The sequence below is a fragment of the Phasianus colchicus genome, chromosome 34, assembly GCF_987193195.1.
Source record: "Phasianus colchicus chromosome 34, bPhaCol1.hap1.1, whole genome shotgun sequence".
NCBI classification, from domain to species: Eukaryota; Metazoa; Chordata; class Aves; order Galliformes; family Phasianidae; genus Phasianus; species Phasianus colchicus.
Window position 1 is genome coordinate 2,056,829 of NC_143469.1, and position 19,572 is coordinate 2,076,400.

The following is a 19,572-nucleotide window of genomic DNA, read 5'->3' on the forward strand; positions in this document are numbered from 1 at the left end:
TGCGCTCTGCCCCGCGTTCACTCCGACCTCCGCCGGTAACGGAACCGGGTACGGAACCGGAGGGTTGTGGAGGGCGGGGGGGGGGGAAGAAGGGAGGGGTCGGGAGGTGAGGAGAGGGATCCGGGAATTGGGAGTTGATTGGGGTTAATTGGGAACGGGATTGGAATTAATTGGGAGCGGTGGGGGGGGGTGTGGGGGGGTGGAAAAACGGGGAGCGTCGAGCCGGTGCGTCCCGTCTGGGAGCTGGGAAGGGGGAACAGAACACCGGGAATTAACGGGAAGGGAACGGGGGGGTCCTCCGGGGTGGGGGGGGGACGACGACGAGGCGATGTAATGGGGAGACCCGAGTGGGGATTGCGGGGAACGGGCAACGGGAATCGGGACCGGGAACCGGGAACGGGAACCGGGAGAGCAGGGCTGCTGCGTCCCGAAGTAAGAATGGAACAGAGGGAGTTAATAGGGACCGGGATTGGGATGGGGGACCGTGAATAGGGACCGGGAATAGGGACTGGAAATTGGGACTGGGGTTGGGATGGGGGACCAGGAATAGGGACCGGGAATTGGCGTGGGGGACCGGGAATAGGGACCGGGAATTGGGACTGGGATTGGGATGGGTACACAGGGATTTTGGGATGAGGGACCGGGAATAGGGACGAGGATTGGGATGGGGGACCGGGAATAGAGACTGGGGTTGGGATGGGGGACCGGGAATAGGGACCAGGACCGGGAATAGGGACAGGGAATTGGGACCGGGAATTGGGATGGGGGACCGGGAATAAGGATTGGGGACCGGGAATAGGGATTGGGGACCAGGAATAGGGACCGAGAATAGCGATTGGGGACCGGGAATAGGAACCGAGACCGGGAATAGGAACAGGGACCGGGAATAGGGACCGGGAATTGGGACCGGGAGTAGGGACTGGGACCGGGAATAGGGACCGGGAATTGGGAACGGGAATTGGGATGGGGGACCGGGAATAGGGACCGAGAATAGGGACCGGGATTAGGATGGGTACACCAGAATTTTTGGGTGGCGGAACCGGGAACCGGGATCGGGAATAGGAATCGGGTCTGGGGCACCAGGATCGGACCGGGCGGTTTGGGGGGAGGAGGGGTTTTTTTGGGGGGGGTCCCATCGCGTCGCTCGGCTCCGAACGGACATCGGGATCGCGGTTCCTACCGGGAAACGGGAAGAGCGGAGCGATCCGGGCGGCGTTCGGGAGGAACGTCGGGTTTTGAGCCCATTGGATCCCGTACGAAACGGGACACGGAGCGGTGCCACCCCCGGGATTTCGTTACCGGTTCCTTTACCGGGGAGGCGGAGGAGAAACGAAGGGGCGGCGGGGACGGAACGGCTGCGGTGGGTTTGGGGTCGGATCGTTTCCTAACGCCGCTCCGCTCCGCCCGCAGCCGTCGGGATGAAAACGGAGGAAGCTCCGTCGTGTCTGCAGCCGGGAACGGCGATCCGAGGCTTCGGTCAGTGCCCCCCAGAAATCCCCCATAAACCCCCCCATAAACCCCCCCTAAATCCCCCCATACCCGATCCCCGTGCCCCCCACCCTCCCCCAAATCCCAATGTTCCCCCATACCAGGTCCATCTGCCCCCAAACCTCTCCGCCCCCCCATCCTTCCCAATGTCTCCCACCCTGCCCCCCCATCCCATCCCAATTCTTCCCTCCCCATCCCTACTCCCCCCCCACACCCCAATGTCCCCCCCCATCCGTTCCCTCTGCCCCCAAACCCCCCACCTCCCCCATCCTTCCCTATGACCCCCAACCCCATCCCCTATGTCCCCCACCCAGGCCCCCAAATCCCATCCCAATTCCTCCCTCCCCATCCCTGTGCCCCCCCCCAAACCCCAATATCCCGCCCCATCCATTCCCTTTGCCCCCAAACCCCTCCACCCCCCCCCATACATCCCTATGTCCCCAATCCCCCATGCCCCCCACCCTACCCCCCCATCCCATCCCTATTCCTCCCCCCCATCCTTGTGCTCCCCCAAACCCCAATGTCCCCCTCCATCCGTTCCCTCTGCCCCCAAACCCCTCCACCCCCCCATCCTTCCCCATGACCCCCAATCCCATCCTCAATGTTCCCCACTTAGCCCCCTCCAAATCCCATTCCATCCCATCCCAATTCCTCCCACCCCATCCCTGTGCCCCCCCCAAATCCCAATGTCCCCCCCACCGGTTCCCTTTGCCCCCAAACCCCTCCATCACCCCCCATACATCCCTATGTCCCCACAACTCCAATCCCCACGCCCCCCACCCTGCCCCCCCATCCCATCCCAATTCCTGCCTCCCCATCCCTGTGCCCCCCCCAAATCCCAATGTTCCCCCCCCCACCCGTTCCTTCTGCCCCCAAACCTCTTCACCCCCCCCCCCCATCTTTCCCTTTGCCCCCCCACCTGGTCCCTGTGCCCCCAGATCCCCTCGGACCCCCACCTGTCCCGATGTCCCCCCCACCCTGTCCCCCCACATCCCATCCCTATCTCCCCTAACCCAAACCCAATCCTATAACCTCAACCTGCAATCCCATAACCCCAATCCCATACCCCAACCTCAACCCTACAACCCCAACCCTATAGCCCCAGACCTCATCCCAATCCCAAACCCAACCCTATAAACTCAACCTCCAATCCCATAACCCCAATCCCATAACCCCATCCCTACAACCCCAACCTTATAACCCCAAACCTCATCCCAATCCCAAACCCATAACTCCAACCTCCAATCCTATAACCCCAACCCTACAACCCCAACCTTCACCCCAACCCTAAAACTGCAAACCTCATCCCAATCCCAACCCTATAACCCCAACCTCCAACTCCCCACCCCAATCCCATAACCCAAACCTCAACCCTATAACCCCAACCTTATAACCCCAAACCTCATCCCAATCCCAAACCCAACCCTATAAACTCAACCTCCAACTCCCCACCCCTACAATCCCGTACTTACAACCCTGACCCTATAACCCCAAACCTCATCCCAATCCCAACCCTATAACCCCAACCTCCAACTCCCCACCCCAATCCCATAACCCAAACCTCAACCCTATAACCCCAACCTTATAACCCCAAACCTCATCCCAATCCCAAACCCAACCCTATAACCCCAACCTCCAACTCCCCACCCCTACAATCCCGTACTTACAACCCTGACCCTATAACCCCAAACCTCATCCCAATCCCAACCCTACAACCCCAACCTCCAATCCTATAACCCCAACCCTACAACCCCAACCTCAACCCTACAACCCCAACCCTATAACCCCAGACCTCATCCCAATCCCAAACCCAACCCTATAATCCCGACCTCCAACTTCCCACCCCAACCCCACAACCCCACCCTATAACCCCAACCCCATAACTCCATCCCCAGAGCCCCCCGAGCCTCCCCACCCCATTCACCCAACACCGCTTCCCCACGACCCCATAAACCACCGCATTCCCGACCCCACAGCCGACCCCATTGGGGCAGAGGCAGTGGGATGCGGGGAGGGAAGGGCAGCTGAGAAACCCATAAAAATCCTAAAATCCTAAAATTGTCCCATTTTGGCACAAAAGAAAGGCGGGGAACGTCTCCGCCTGCCTCAACCCTACAACCCCGATCCCGATAAAACCTTTATGGCCCCAACCCTACAGGACGGCGCCTTTGAAGTGCGGCCATAGATCTGAATGTTGATAAAGGAACAAAAATCCCAAAGCTGAGCAGGTTTTCCTCTTTTTTAAGCCCTTTCGGCCCCAAATAGGGGCGGAACGCAGCCTTGGGATTGTGTAGGGCCGTTGGGAATGGGGTCGGCCTTATTGAGCCCCAAAACATCCCCTATATCTCCTCTGATCCCTGACCTCATAACATCCCCTATATCTCCTCTGATCCCTGACCTCATAACATCCCCTATATCTCCTCTGATCCCTGACCCAAAAGCATCCCCTATATCTCCTCTGAGCCCCACAACCCCAAAACATCCCCTATATCTCCTCTTAACCCCCACCCCAAAACATCCCCTATATCTCCTCTGATCCCTGACCCCAAAACATCCCCTATATCTCCTCTGATCCCCACAACCCCAAAACATCCCCTATATCTCCTCTGAGCCCTGACCCCAAAACATCCCCTATATCTCCTCTGATCCCAACATCCCTGACCCCAAAACATCCCCTATACCTCCTCTGATCCCTGACCCCAAAACATCCCCTATATCTCCTGTGAGCCCCACTTCCCTGACCCCAAAACATCCCCTATATCTCCTGTGAGCCCCACTTCCCTGACCCCAAAACATCCCCTATATCTCCTCTGAGCCCCAATCCCAAAACATCCCCTATATCTCCTCTGATCCCAACATCCCTGACCCCAAAACATCCCCTATATGTCCTCTGATGCCCACAACCCCAAAACATCCCCTATATCTCCTCTGAGCCCCAATCCCAAAACATCCCCTATATCTTCTCTGAGCCCCGACCCCATAACATCCCCTGTATCTCCTCTGATCCCCACAACCCCAAAACATCCCCTATATCTCCTCTGAGCCCTGACCCCAAAACATCCCCTGTATCTCCTCTGATCCCTGACCCCAAAACATCCCCTATATCTCCTCTGATCCCAACATCCCTGACCCCAAAACATCCCCTATACCTCCTCTGATCCCTGACCCCAAAACATCCCCTATATCTCCTGTGAGCCCCACTTCCCTGACCCCATAACATCCCCTATATCTCCTCTGAGCCCCACTTCCCTGACCCCATAACATCCCCTATATCTCCTCTGAGCCCCAATCCCAAAACATCCCCTATATCTCCTCTGATCCCAACATCCCTGACCCCAAAACATCCCCTATATGTCCTCTGATGCCCACAACCCCAAAACATCCCCTATATCTCCTCTGATCCCCACAACCCCAAAACATCCCCTATATCTCCTCTGATCCCTGACCCCAAAACATCCCCTATATCTCCCCTGAGGTCTATTGGCTGTTATCCCCCCCCTCAATATGTTTATTCCCCCCCTATAAGTTAATTACCCCCCAATAAGCTAATTACCCCCCCACGTCTGTACCCCCCCCATAAAACCGTCCCCCCCCAATAAGCTAATTACCCCCCATAAGTTAATTACCCCCCATAAGCTAATTACCCCCCCAGTAAGTTAATTACCCCCAAAAAAGGTAATTACCCCCCCCACATACCCCCCCAAGTAAAACCGTTCCCCCCAATAAGCTAATTACCCCCCCGTAAGTTAATTCCCCCCCCACTAAGCTAATTACCCCCCAGAAGTTAATTACCCCCCAATAAGCTAATTACCCCCCCCACGTCTGTACCCCCCCCAATAAATCTGTTCCGCCCCCAATAAGGTAATGACCCTCCCCATAAGTTAATTACCCCCCCAATACGCTAATTACCCCCCATAAGCTAATTACCCCCCCCACCTCTGCACCCCCCCCAATAAAACCATTCCCCCTCATATGGTAATTACCCCCCCCCCAATAAGCTAATTACCCCCCCATAAGTTAATTACCCCCCCCAATAAGCTAATAACCCCCCCATATTTCTGTACCCCCCCATAAGCTAATTACCTCCCCATAAGCTAATTACCCCCCAATTAGCTAATTACCCCCCCCACATGTCTGTAACCCCCCCATAAGCTAATTACCCCCCCAATTAGCTAATTACCCCCTCTCCACCTTCGCACCCCCCCCAAATAAAACCGTTCCCCCCAATAAGCAAATTACACCCCCATAAGCTAATTACCCCCCCCAATAAGCTAATTACCCCCCCATAAGCTAATAACCCCCCCCATATTTCTGTACCCCCCCATAAGCTAATTACCCCCCAATTAGCTAATTACCCCCCGCACCTTTGCACCCCCCCCAAATAAAACCGTCCCCCCCCCAATAAGCTAATTACCCCCCCATAAGCTAATTACCCCCAACACCTTTGCACCCCCCCAAATAAAACCGTCCCCCCCCCATAAGCTAATTACCCCCCAATTAGCTAATTACCCCCCCCACATGTCTGTAACCCCCCCCATAAGCTAATTAGCCCCCCAATTAGCTAATTACCCCCTCTCCACCTTCGCACCCCCCCCAAATAAAACCGTTCCCCCCCAATAAGCAAATTACACCCCCATAAGCTAATTACCCCCCCCAATAAGCTAATTACCCCCCCATAAGCTAATAACCCCCCCCATATTTCTGTACCCCCCCATAAGCTAATTACCCCCAACACCTTTGCACCCCCCCAAATAAAACCGTCCCCCCCCCCAATAAGCTAATTACCCCCCCATAAGCTAATTACCCCCCAATTAGCTAATTACCTCCCCCACATGTCTGTAACCCCCCCATAAGCTAATTACCCCCTCAATTAGCTAATTACCCCCCCTCCACCTTCGCACCCCCCCCAAATAAAACCGTTCCCCCCCAATAAACAAATTACACCTCCATAAGCTAATTACCCCCCCAATAAGCTAATTACACCCCCATAAGCTAATTACCCCCCCCAATAAGCTAATAACCCCCCCACACGTCTGTACCCCCCATAAGTTAATTACCCCCCCATAAGGCAATTACCCCCCCATAAGCTAATTACCCCCCCACATGTCTGTACCCCCCTCATAAGCTAATTACCCCCCATAAGCTAATTACCCCCCCATAAGCTAATTACCCCCCCCAATGTCTGTACCCCCCCCCCATAAAACCGTTCCCCCCCCATAAGGTAATTACCCCCCCCCAATAAGCTAATTATTACCCCCCCACGTCTGTACCCCCCCATAAGCTAATTACACCCCAATTAGCTAATTACCCCCCCCCCACTTCCGTACCCCCCCCAAATAAAACCATCACCCCCTCCAGCTCCCCCCCCCACATAAAACCTCTCCCCCCCCCACGTCCGTACCCCCCCCCCAAATAAAACCGTTCCCCCCCCAATAAGGCAATTACCCCCCCCAAGTTAATTACCCCCCCATAAGCTAATTACCCCCCAATAAGCTAATTACCACCCCCACATGCCACTACCCCCCCCAAATAAAACCTCCCCCCCCCCCACGTCCGTACCCCCCCCCCAAATAAAACCTTTCCCCCTCCTCCCCCCCCCAACAGAAACCTTCCCCCCCCCCCAACAGCTCCGGCCCCCCCCAAATAAAACCTTCCCCCCCCCCCACCTCCGTACCCCCCCCCAAATAAAACCTTCACCCCCCCCATCTCAATAAAACCTTCCCCCCCCCCACGTCCGCCCCCCCCCCCAAATAAAACCTTCCCCCCCCCAACAGCTCCGCCCCCCCAAATAAAACCTTTCCCCCCTCCCCACCTCCATACCCCCCCCCAAATAAAACCTTTCCCCCCTCCCCACCTCCATACCCCCCCCCCAAATAAAACCTTTCCCCCCTTCCCCCTCCCCAAATAAAACCTTCCCCCCCCCCAACAGCTCCGGCCCCCCCAAATAAAACCTTCACCCCCCCCAAATAAAACCTTCCCCCCCCCGACAGCTCCGGCCCCCCTCAAATAAAACCTTCCCCTCCCCCCACCTCCGTACCCCCCCCCAAATAAAACCTCCCCCCCCCCCCGACAGCTCCGGCCCCCCCCGCCCCCCCGTTCTGCGCCGGCTGCGATCGGCCCATCTCGGACCGCTTCCTGCTGCGCGTCAACGAGCGCTCGTGGCACGAGGGCTGCCTGAAATGCAGCGCCTGCCTGCAGCCCATGGCCGGCAGCTGCTACTGCAGGGAGAGGATGCTGTACTGCAAGAGGGACTACGAGAAGTACGGGGGGGGGCCGGGGGGGCGGGGGGGGGTTTGGGGGGGGTTTGGGGGTTTGGGGGAAGGGAAGGGGGATGTGGGGTTTGGGGAGGGGAAATGTGTTTGGGTTGGTTTTCTTGGGGTTGGGATGGAGGGATGCTGTTGGGGTTTTGGGATGGGGTGATGGGTGTGGGGTTGGGATGATGGGTGTGGGGTCAGGGATGGGGTGATGGGTGTGGGGTTGGGATGGGGTGAGGGATGTGGGGTTTGGGATGGAAAGGTCTTGGGGTTGGGATGGAGTGATGTTGGGTTTTGGGATGGGGTGATGGGTGGGGGGTCAGGGATGGGGTGAGGGATGTGGGGTTCAGGGATGGTGTGATGGCTGTGGGGTTTGGGATGGAAAGCTCTTCTTGGGGTTGGGATGGAGTGATGGCTGTGGGGTCAGGGATGGGGTGAGGGATGTGGGGTTGGGATGGAATAATATCGATGGGGTTTGGGATGGAAAGGTCTTCTTGGGTTTTGGGATGGGGTGATGGCTGTGGGGTCAGGGATGGGGTGATGGGTGTGGGGTCAGGGATGGGGTGAGGGATGTGGGGTTTGGGATGGAAAGGTCGTCTTGGGGTTGGGATGGAGTGATGTTGTTGGGTTTTGGGATGGGGTGATGGGTGTGGGGTCAGGGATGGGGTGATGGGTCTGGGGTTTGGGGGGGGGAAATGTGTTTGGGTTGGTTTTCTTGGGGTTGGGATGGAGGGATGCTGTTGGGGATTGGGATGGGGTGATGGGTGTGGGGTCAGGGATGGGGTGGTGGCTGTGGGGTCAGGGATGGGGTGAGGGATGTGGGGTTTGGGATGGAATAATATCGATGGGGTTTGGGATGGAAAGGTCTTCTTGGGGTTGGGATGGAGTGATGTTGTTGGGTTTTGGGATGGGGTGATGGGTGTGGGGTTTGGGATGGAATAATATCGAAGGGGTTTGGGATGGAAAGGTCGTCTTGGGTTTTGGGATGGGGTGAGGGATGTGGGGTTTGGGATGGGGTGAGGGATGTGGGGTTTGGGATGGGGTGAGGGATGTGGGGTTGGGATGGGGTGAGGGATGTGGGGTTTGGGATGGAAAGGTCTTCTCGGGGTTGGGATGGAGTGATGTTGTTGGGTTTTGGGATGGGGTGATGGGTGTGGGGGTTGGGATGGGGTGAGGGATGTGGGGTTGGGATGGAGAAATGTCTGTGGGGTTTGGGATGGAAAGGTCGTCTTGGGGTTGGGATGGAGTGATGCTGTTGGGGTTTTGGGATGGGGTGATGGGTGTGGGGTCAGGGATGGGGTGATGGGTGTGGGGTTGGGATGGGGTGAGGGATGTGGGGTCAGGGATGGGGTGATGGGTGTGGGGTTGGGATGGAATAATATCGATTGGGTTTGGGATGGAAAGGTCGTCTTGGGTTTTGGGATGGGGTGATGGGTGTGGGGTCAGGGATGGGGTGAGGGATGTGGGGTTTGGGGTGGGGTGAGGGATGTGGGGTTGGGATGGGGTGATGGGTGTGGGGTCAGGGATGGGGTGAGGGATGTGGGGTTTGGGATGGGGTGATGGCTGTGGGGTTGGGATGGGGTGATGGGTGTGGGGGTTGGGATGGGGTGAGGGATGTGGGGTTGGGATGGGGTGATGGGTGTGGGGTCAGGGATGGGGTGATGGGTGTGGGGTCAGGAATGGGGTGATGGGTGTGGGGTTGGGATGGAAAGGTCTTCTCGGGGTTGGGATGGAGTGATGTTGTTTGGTTTTGGGATGGGGTGAGGGATGTGGGGTTTGGGATGGAGTGATGGGTGTGGGGTCAGGGATGGGGTGAGGGATGTGGGGTTTGGGATGGGGTGATGGCTGTGGGGTTGGGATGGGGTGATGGGTGTGGGGTCAGGGATGGGGTGAGGGATGTGGGGTTTGGGATGGAAAGGTCTTCTCGGGGTTGGGATGGAGTGATGTTGTTGGGTTTGGGGATGGGGTGATGGGTGTGGGGGTTGGGATGGGGTGAGGGATGTGGGGTTGGGATGGGGTGATGGCTGTGGGGTCAGGGATGGGGTGAGGGATGTGGGGTTTGGGGGGGGGGAAATGTGTTTGGGTTGGTTTTCTTGGGGTTGGGATGGAGGGATGCTGTTGGGGTTTGGGATGGGGTGATGGGTGTAGGGTTGGGATGGGATGAGGGATGTGGGGTTGGGATGGAGAAATGTCTGTGGGGTTTGGGATGGAAAGGTCTTCTTGGGGTTGGGATGGAGTGATGCTGTTGGGGTTTTGGGATGGGGTGATGGGTGTGGGTTTTGGGATGGGGTGATGGCTGTGGGGTCAGGGATGGGGTGAGGGATGTGGGGTTTGGGGGGAGGAAATGTGTTTGGGTTGGTTTTCTTGGGGTTGGGATGGAGGGATGCTGTTGGGGTTTGGGATGGGGTGATGGGTGTGGGGTTGGGATGATGGGTGTGGGGTTGGGATGGAGTGATGGGTGTGGGGTTGGGATGGAGTGATGGGTGTGGGGTCAGGGATGGAGTGATGGCTGTGGGGTTGGGATGGGGTGATGGGTGTGGGGTCAGGGATGGGGTGATGGGTGTGGGGTTGGGATGATGGGTGTGGGGTTGGGATGGAGTGATGGCTGTGGGGTTGGGATGGGGTGATGGGTGTGGGGTCAGGGATGGGGTGATGGGTGTTGGGTTGGGATGATGGGTGTGGGGTTGGGATGGAGTGATGGCTGTGGGGTTGGGATGGGGTGATGGGTGTGGGGTCAGGGATGGGGTGATGGGTGTGGGGTCAGGAATGGGGTGATGGGTGTGGGGTTGGGATGGAAAGGTCTTCTCGGGGTTGGGATGGAGTGATGTTGTTTGGTTTTGGGATGGGGTGATGGGTGTGGGGTCAGGGATGGGGTGATGGGTGTGGGGTTGGGATGGAATAATATCGATGGGGTTTGGGATGGAAAGGTCGTCTTGGGTTTTGGGATGGGGTGATGGCTGTGGGGTCAGGGATGGGGTGAGGGATGTGGGGTAGGGATGGGGTGAGGGATGTGGGGTTGGGATGGGGTGATGGGTGTGGGGTCAGGGATGGGGTGATGGGTGTGGGGTTGGGATGATGGGTGTGGGGTTGGGATGGAGTGATGGCTGTGGGGTTGGGATGGGGTGATGGGTGTGGGGTCAGGGATGGGGTGATGGGTGTGGGGTCAGGAATGGGGTGATGGGTGTGGGGTTGGGATGGAAAGGTCTTCTCGGGGTTGGGATGGAGTGATGTTGTTTGGTTTTGGGATGGGGTGATGGGTGTGGGGTCAGGGATGGGGTGATGGGTGTGGGGTTGGGATGGAATAATATCGATGGGGTTTGGGATGGAAAGGTCGTCTTGGGTTTTGGGATGGGGTGATGGCTGTGGGGTCAGGGATGGGGTGAGGGATGTGGGGTAGGGATGGGGTGAGGGATGTGGGGTTGGGATGGGGTGAGGGATGTGGGGTTTGGGGGGGGAAATGTGTTTGGGTTGGTCTTCTTGCGGTTGGGATGGAGTGACGCTGTTGGGTTTTGGGATGGAGTGATGGGTGTGGGGTCAGGGATGGGGTGAGGGATGTGGGGTTTGGGGGGGGGAAATGTGTTTGGGTTTGTGAGTGGGATTGGGATGGAGGGATGGGTGTGGGGTTGGGATTGGGTGGCGGATGTGGGGTCAGGGATGGAATAATATTGATGGGGTTTGGGATGGAAAGGTCTTCTTGGGGTTGGGATGGAGTGATGCTGCTGGGTTTTGGGATGGGGTGATGGGTGTGGGGTCAGGGATGGGGTGAGGGATGTGGGGTTTGGGGTGGAGAAATGTCTTTGGGTTTGGGATGGAAAGCTCTTCTTGGGGTCGGGATGGAGTGATGGCTGTGGGGTTTGGGATGGGGTGATGGGTGTGGGGTCAGGGATGGGGTGAGGGATGTGGGGTTTGGGGTGGGGTGAGGGATGTGGGGTTGGGATGGGGTGAGGGATGTGGGGTTTGGGATGGAAAGGTCTTCTTGGGGTTGGGATGGAGTGATGCTGCTGGGGTTTGGGATGGATTGATGGGTGTGGGGTCAGGGATGGGGTGAGGGATGTGGGGTTGGGATGGAATAATATCGATAGGGTTTGGGATGGAAAGCTCTTCTTGGGGTTGGGATGGAGTGATGGCTGTGGGGTCAGGGATGGGGTGATGGGTGTGGGGTTGGGGTGGAGAAATGTTGGGTTTGGGATGGAAAGCTCTTCTTGGGGTTGGGATGGAGTGATGCTGCTGGGTTTTGGGGTGGAGAAATGTCTGTGGGTTCATGGGTGGAAAGCTCTCCTCGGGTTTGGGATGGAGTGTTGCCTTTTGGGGTCGGGATGCAGCAATGTCTGGGTTTGGTGATGGCTGTGGGGTTTGGGAGGGAACGCTGTCATCAGCTCGTGCGTTGGGGGCTGTAGTTGTGCACTGATGGCTGTAGTTGTGCACTGATGGCTGTAGTTGTGCACTGACGGCTGTGATTGTGCACTGCTGGCTACAATTGTGCACTGATGGCTACAATTGTGCACTGATGGTTGTCGTGCACTGACGGCTGTAGCTTTGCACTGATGGCTGTAGTTGTGAACTGATGGCTGTAGTTGTGCACTGCTGGCTACAATTGTGCACTGACAGCTGTATTGTGCAGCAGTTTTGCACTGACGGCTGTAGCTGTGCACTGACGGCTATAGTTGTGCACTGATGGTTGTAGTTGTGCACTGATGGCTACAATTGTGCATTGATGGTTGTCGTTGTGCACTGATGGCTGTAATTGTGCACTGAAGGCTGTAGTTGTGCGCTGATGGTTGTAGTTGTGCACTGACAGCTGTAGTTGTGCACTGCTGGCTACAACTGTGCATTGATGGCTACAATTGTGCATTGATGTTTGTCGTTGTGCACTGATGGCTGTAATTGTGCACTGAAGGCTGTAGTTGTGCGCTGGTGGTTGTAGTTGTGCACTGACAGCTGTAGTTGTGCACTGCTGGCTACAATTGTGCACTGATGGCTATAATTGTGCACGGACAGCTGTAGTTGTGCACTGATGACTGTAGTTGTGCACTGATGGTTGTAGTTGTGCGCTGGTGGTTGTAGTTGTGCACTGACAGCTGTAGTTGTGCACTGCTGGCTACAATTGTGCACTGATGGCTATAATTGTGCACGGACAGCTGTAGTTGTGCACTGATGACTGTAGTTGTGCACTGATGGTTGTAGTTGTGCGCTGGTGGTTGTAGTTGTGCACTGATGGTTGTAGTTGTGCGCTGGTGGTTGTAGTTGTGCACTGATGGCTGTAGTTGTGCACTGATGGCTGTAGTTGTGCACTGACGACCATAATTGTGCACTGACAGCTATGGTTGTGCACTGACGGCTGTAGTTGTGCACTGACGACCATAATTGTGCACTGACGGCTGTAGTTGTGCACTGACGGCTGTAGTTGTGCACTGACAGCTGTAATTGTGCCCCGCTTTGCACGCCATCCCCACAACAGCATCCATTTCCCACCCTCCGCTCTCTCCCCCCACCATTCACCCCCCCACCCCCCCAACCCCCCCCTCCCACCAAATCCCAGCACGGCTGACCCCAATAAGGACCCCCAACCCCCTCCAACCCCCCCCCATCCCATCCCTCCCCCCCCCCTCAAAGTGCCTCCATCCCCAGATAAGGCTGCAGCTGTGCGGGGGGGGGGACACGGGGGGGGGGACACGGGATGGGGCTGCGGAGATGAAACGTCCCGATGATGGATGGCGATCGGCCGCCCCTTGAAGTTGTGATGCTGGGAGGACCGGCGGCGTTTGAGGGGGGGGGGGGGGAGGGAGGGTTTGGGGCCGGGGGGGTTTTGGTGGGGGGTGGGGGAGGTGGGGGGGGGATGGTGGGGGGAGGTTGGAGTTTTTGGCAGCCGTCCCCGCTGCTCTGCGATCCTCTGCTCTGCGCGGGGGGAACCGAAACGGAGCGGGGCTGAGAGCGGCTGGAGGAGGTGTGGGGCTGCAGTATTGCTTGTGGGGCGGCCCTATTGCTTGTGGGGTTGCCCTGTTGCTTATGGGGCGGCCCTATTGCTTGTGGGGCTACCCTGTTGCTTATGGAAGTGCCCTATTGCTTATGGGGCTGCCATGTTGTTGTGGGGCTGCCCTATTGCTAATAGGTTCATCACAACTGTCCTATTGCTTGTGGGGCTTCCCTAATGCTTATGGGGCTGCAGTATTGCTTATGGGGTGGCCCTAATGCTTATGGGTCGGCCCTAATGCTTATGGGGCTGCAGTATTGCTTATGGGGTGGCCCTAATGCTTATGGGTCGGCCCTATTGCTTGTGGGGCTGCAGTATTGCTTATGGGGCGGCCCTATTGCTTATGGGGCTGCAGTATTGCTTATGGGGCGGCCCTATTGCTTATGGGGCTGCAGTATTGCTTATGGGGCGGCCCTAATGCTTATGGGGCGGCCCTATTGCTTGTGGGGCTGCCCTATTGCTTATGGGGCGGCCCTATTGCTTATGGGGCTTCCCTATTGCTTGTGGGGCGGCCCTATTGCTTGTGGGGCTGCAGTATTGCTTATGGGGCGGCCCTAATGCTTATGGGGCGGCCCTTTTGCTTATGGGGAGGCCCTATTGCTTTTGGGGCTGCCCTATTGTTTATAGGGTGGCCCTATTGCTTATGGGGCTGCCCTATTGCTTATGGGGTTGCCCTGTTTCTTATAGGGCTACCCTGTTGCTTATGGGGTTGCCTTATTGCTTGTGGGGCAGCCCTATTGCTTATGCGGTTGCCTTATTGCTTATGGGGTTGCCCTATTGCTTGTGGGGCTGCCCTGTTGTTTGTGGGGCTGCACTGTTGCTTGTGGGGCTGTCCTATTGCTTGTGGGGCTGCAACATTGCTTATGGGGCTGCACTGTTGTTGTGGGGCTGCCCTATTGCTTATGGGGCTGCCCTATTTTTTATGGGGCTGCCCAGTTGTTATGGGGCTGCCCTGTTGTTATGGGGCTGCCCTGTTGTTGTGGGGCTGCTCTATTGCTTATGGGGCTGCCCTGTTGCTTATGGGGCTGTCCTGTTGTTGTGGGGCTGCCCTATTGCTTATAGGTTCATCACAACTCCCTATTGTTTACAGGGCTGCCCTATTGTTTATGGGGCGGCCCTCTTGCTTATGGGGCTGCCCTATGGCTTATGGGGCTGCCCTGTTGTTATGGGGCTGCAACATTGCTTATGGGGCTGCCATGTTGTTATGGGGCTGCCCTGTTGTTGTGGGGCTGCCCTATTGCTTATAGGTTCATCACTGCTGCCCTATTGTTTATAGGGCTATCCTATTGCTTGTGGGGCTGCCCTATTGCTTGTGGGGCTGCCCTATTGCTTATAGGTTCATCACAACTGCCCTAATGCTTATGGGGCTGCCCTGTTGCTTATGGGGCTGCCCTGTTGTTATGGGACTGCCCTATTGCTTATGGAGCTGCAACATTGCTTATGGGGCTGTCCTGTTGTTGTGGGGCTGCCCTATTGCTTATAGGTTCATCACAACTCCCTATTGTTTATGGGGCTGCCCTATTGCTTATGGGGCTGCAACATTGCTTATGCGGCTGCCCTGTTGTTGTGGGGCTGCCATGTTGTTGTGGGGCTGCCCTATTGCTTATAGGTTCATCACAACTGCCCTATTGCTTATGGGGCTGCCCTGTTGCTTATGGGGCTGCCCTGTTGTTGTGGGGCTGCCCTATTGCTTATTTGTTCATCACAACTGCCCTATTGCTTATGGGGTTCCCTATTGCTTATGGGGCTGCCCTCTTGCTTATGGGGCTGCCCCATTGCTTATGGGTCCATCACTGCTGCCCCATTGCTTTTGGGTCTGCCCCATTACTTATGGGGCTGCCCTATTGCTTATAGGTTCATCACTACTGCCCTATTGCTTATGGGGCTGTCCTATTACTTATGGGGCTGCCCCATTGCTTATGGGTCCATCAGTGCTGCCCTATTGCTTATGGGGTTGCCCCACTGCTTTATGGGTTCATCACAACTGCCCCATTGCTTATAGGTTCGTCACTTCCACCCCAAATGACCCCAAATGACCCAATAGGACCCAAAATAAAGAAAGCCCCAAAATAAAGTCCCAAAAAGTCCCAAAAGGACCCAAAAAAAAGATGACAAATGACACCAAAAATGAGCCAAAAGGACCCAAAATGACCCAAAAGAAAGAAAGGCCCAAAATGGCACCAAAAAGCCCCCAAAGGACCCAAAGTAAAAACCCCCAAAAAGGACCCAAAGTAAAGCCCCAAAATGACACCAAAGGGACCCAAAATGACCCCAAAGAACCCAAAATAAAGACAAAAAATGACCCCCCAAAGCCCCCAAATGACCCAAAATAAAGACCCAAAAATGACCCAAAAGGACCCAAAATAAAGACAAAAAAGGACACCAAAAATGACCCCAAATGACCCAAAATAAAGAAAGGCCCCAAATGACCCCAAAAAGTCCCAAAATGACCCAAAAGGACCCAAAATAAAGACCCCAAAATGACCCAAAAGAACCCAAAATGACCCAAAATAAAGACAAAAAATGACACCAAAAACGACCCCAAAGGACCCAAAATAAAAACCCAAAAAAGGACCCAAAGTAAAGCCCCAAAATGACACCAAATGGACCCAAAATGACCCAAAATTACCCGAAAGAACCCAAAATAAAGATTCAAAAAGGACCGCAAATAAAGACGAAAAAATGACCCAAAATGACCCGAAATAAAGACGAAAAAATGACACCAAAAAGCCCCAAACTGACCCCAAACCACCAAAATAAAGCAAGCCCCAAAATGACCCAAAATGACCTAAAAAAACCCCAATCATTTTGCAACCCCCATTGCAACAATTTGCAACTGCATTGCAATGATTTGCAACCCCTCTGCAATAATTATTTGCAACTGCATTGCAATAATTTGCAACCTCCTTCACATTAATTTGCAACCTCCACTGCAATAATTTGCAACCTCCACTGCAATAATTTGCAACTCCACTGCCACAATTTGCAACTTCATTGCAAAAAAATTTGCAACCCCCACTGCAATAATTATTTGCAACTGCATTGCAATAATTTGCAAGCTCCTTTGCATTAATTTGCAACCCTCACTGCAATAATTTGCAACTCCTTCGGATTAATTTGCAACTGCATTGCAATAATTTGCAACCTCCTTTGCATTAATTTGCAACCCCACTGCATTCATTTGCAACCCCCATTGCAATAATTTGCAACTTCATTGCAATAACTTGCACCCCCTTTGCAACACCATGCACTCCCACTGCAATATCCCCCAATCCTTCTGCAAAATCCTTTGCATTCCCACTGCAATAACTTGCAAGCTCCTTTGCAATCCCCCACGCTCCCCTTTGCAACACCCTGCAACCCCACTGCAATGTCCTGCAACGTCCCTGCAACACCCTGCACCCCCCTTTTGCAACATCCTTTGCAAGAACTCGCGATCCCTTTTGCAAAATCCTGCAGCCCATCTGCAACATCCTTTGCATTCCTTCCGCAACAACTTGCAACCCCCACTGCAACCCCCTGCAACCCCATTGCAATGACTTGCAGCCCCACTGCAATGCCCCAGATCCTCCTTTGCAACATCCTCTGCATTCTGATTGCAATAACAACTTGCACCATCCCGTTGCAACATCCTGCAACCCACCTGCAACAACTTGCAACACGCTTTGCACTCCCACTGCAAAAACTTCCAATCCCCTTTGCATGACCCCGACTTCCCTTTGCAATGTCCTCCAATCCCATTGCAACACTCTGCAGCCCATCTGCAAAATCCTTTGCATTCCCTCTGCAACAACTTGCAACCCCCACTGCAACCCCCTGCAACCCCATTGCAATGACTTGCAGCCCCATTGCAATATCCTTTGCACTCCCGTTGCAAAATCCTGCAGCCCATCTGCAACGTCCTTTGCATCCCCTCTGCAACAACTTGCAACCCCACTGCAACCCCATTGCAATAACTTGCAGCCACTTTGCAATATCCTTTGCACTCCCGTTGCAAAATCCTACAGCCCATCTGCAAAATCCTTTGCATTCCCTCTGCAACGTCCTGCAGCCCCATTGCAATGCCCCAGATCCTCCTTTGCAACATCCTCTGCATTCTGATTGCAGTAATAACAACTTGCACCGTCCTGCACTCCTGTTGCAACATCCTGCAACCCAATAACTTGCAGCTCCTTTGCAACACCCTTTGCACTCCCACTGCAATAACCTCCAATCCCCTTTGCACCACCCTGACTTCCCTTTGCAATATCCTGCAGATATGGGATACTGGAGAATCCCATTGCAACACCCTGCAGCCCATCTGCAAAATCCTTTGCATCCCCTCTGCAACAACTTGCAACCCCCACTGCAACCCCCTGCAACCCCATTGCAATGACTTGCAGCCCCATTGCAATATCCTTTGCACTCCCATTGCAAAACCCCCCACCTCCTTTTCCCCACCCCACCGCAGCACCTCTACCCCCCCCCCAACCCCCCCCCCCACCCCTTTGGGTGCCCAAGCCGTGATTAATGACGTTAATTAGGCGTTCGTTTGCGGGGCGCAGGAAATTAAAACGCCGTCTCCACAATCAGTGCTAAATGAAAGAAATATGCAGATGTGCCCCTGAGCACAAATGGGGACGGATCACTATTTCCAATGGGGGGGAGAAAAACTTCCTTAATTCATTTTTCCTCCGTAATTAGGGGTGGAATTAAATGGAGTTTATTTCGATGGATCTCTCCTTCTCTTTCTCCCCATTTTGGGCTGTATCGTCCCTCCTTCCCTTCCCTTCCCTTCCCTTCCCTTCCCTTCCCTTCCCTTCCCTTCCCTTCCCTTCCCTTCCCTTCCCTTCCCTTCCCTTCCCTTCCCTTCCCTTCCCTTCCCTTCCCTTCCCTTCCCTTCCCTTCCCTTCCCTTCCCTTCCCTTCCCTTCCCTTCCCTTCCCTTCCCTTCCCTTCCCTTCCCTTCCCTTCCCTTCCCTTCCCTTCCCTTCCCTTCCCTTCCCTTCCCTCCCCCTCCCCCTCCCCCTCCCCCTCCCCCTCCCCCTCCCCCTCCCCTTCCCCTTCCCCTTCCCCTTCCCTCTCCATTTGGGATCCCACAGTTCTCAGACTCCAGATGATATTCCAGGATTCCATTAATTCTGTGATTCTGTGTGATTCTGGTTCTAGGATTCAGGTTGCTGTGATCCTATAATTGCCTGATTCCATCATTCTGGCATTTGGGGATTCTGTATTACATTCTTTTGATTCCAGGATGTAGGAATTCTGGGGTAGGCTGTGGTTCTGATTCTAGGATTCCAGGATGCTCTTGGGCTCTAGGATCCCATGATTCCATGATTCCAGGGTTGTAGGATTTTAGAATTCTACGATACTCCAGGATTCTGGTTCTAGAATTCCAGGATTCTACAATCCCATGATCCAAGCATTCGATCGTTCTGGGATTCTACAATATTATGGGATTCTGGTTCTGGGATTCCAAGTTTTGAGGATTCCAGGATTCTGGGATTCTTGGATGTTGTGGCATTCTGGTTCTAGGAATCCAGGTTTCTGGGATTCCATCCTTGCATGGTTCCACAGTTCTGGGATTCTATGATACAATACAGTTCTGTTGGTGGCTGTGGTTGAGTGTTGGTGGCTGTGGTTGAGTGTTGGTGGCTGTAGTTGAGTGTTGGTGGCTGTAGTTGAATGTTGGTGGCTGTGGTTGGGTGTTGGTGGCTGTAGTTGAGTGTTGGTGGCTGTAGTTGAATGTTGGTGGCTGTGGTTGGGTGTTGGTGGCTGTGGTTGAGTGTTGGTGGCTGTAGTTGAGTGTTGGTGGCTGTGGTTGGGTGTTGGTGGTTGTAGTTGAGTGTTGGTGGTTGTGGTTGAGTGTTGGTGGCTGTAG

The 19,572-nt window shown here is 55.0% G+C and overlaps 1 protein-coding gene across 1 annotated transcript in view; it reads left to right on the top strand.

Moving 5' to 3' along the window:
- The first annotated feature begins 1,418 nt into the window (after positions 1-1,418).
- LOC116239079 (LIM homeobox transcription factor 1-beta-like) overlaps positions 1,419-19,572 on the top strand; it is a 33,322-nt gene continuing 15,168 nt past the window's right edge. Inside the window, exons 1-2 of the mRNA XM_090128632.1 lie at positions 1,419-1,476; positions 7,562-7,748. Of these exons, the coding sequence (XP_089984758.1) occupies positions 1,419-1,476; positions 7,562-7,748 (245 nt within the window). The remainder of the gene's footprint in view (positions 1,477-7,561; positions 7,749-19,572) is intronic.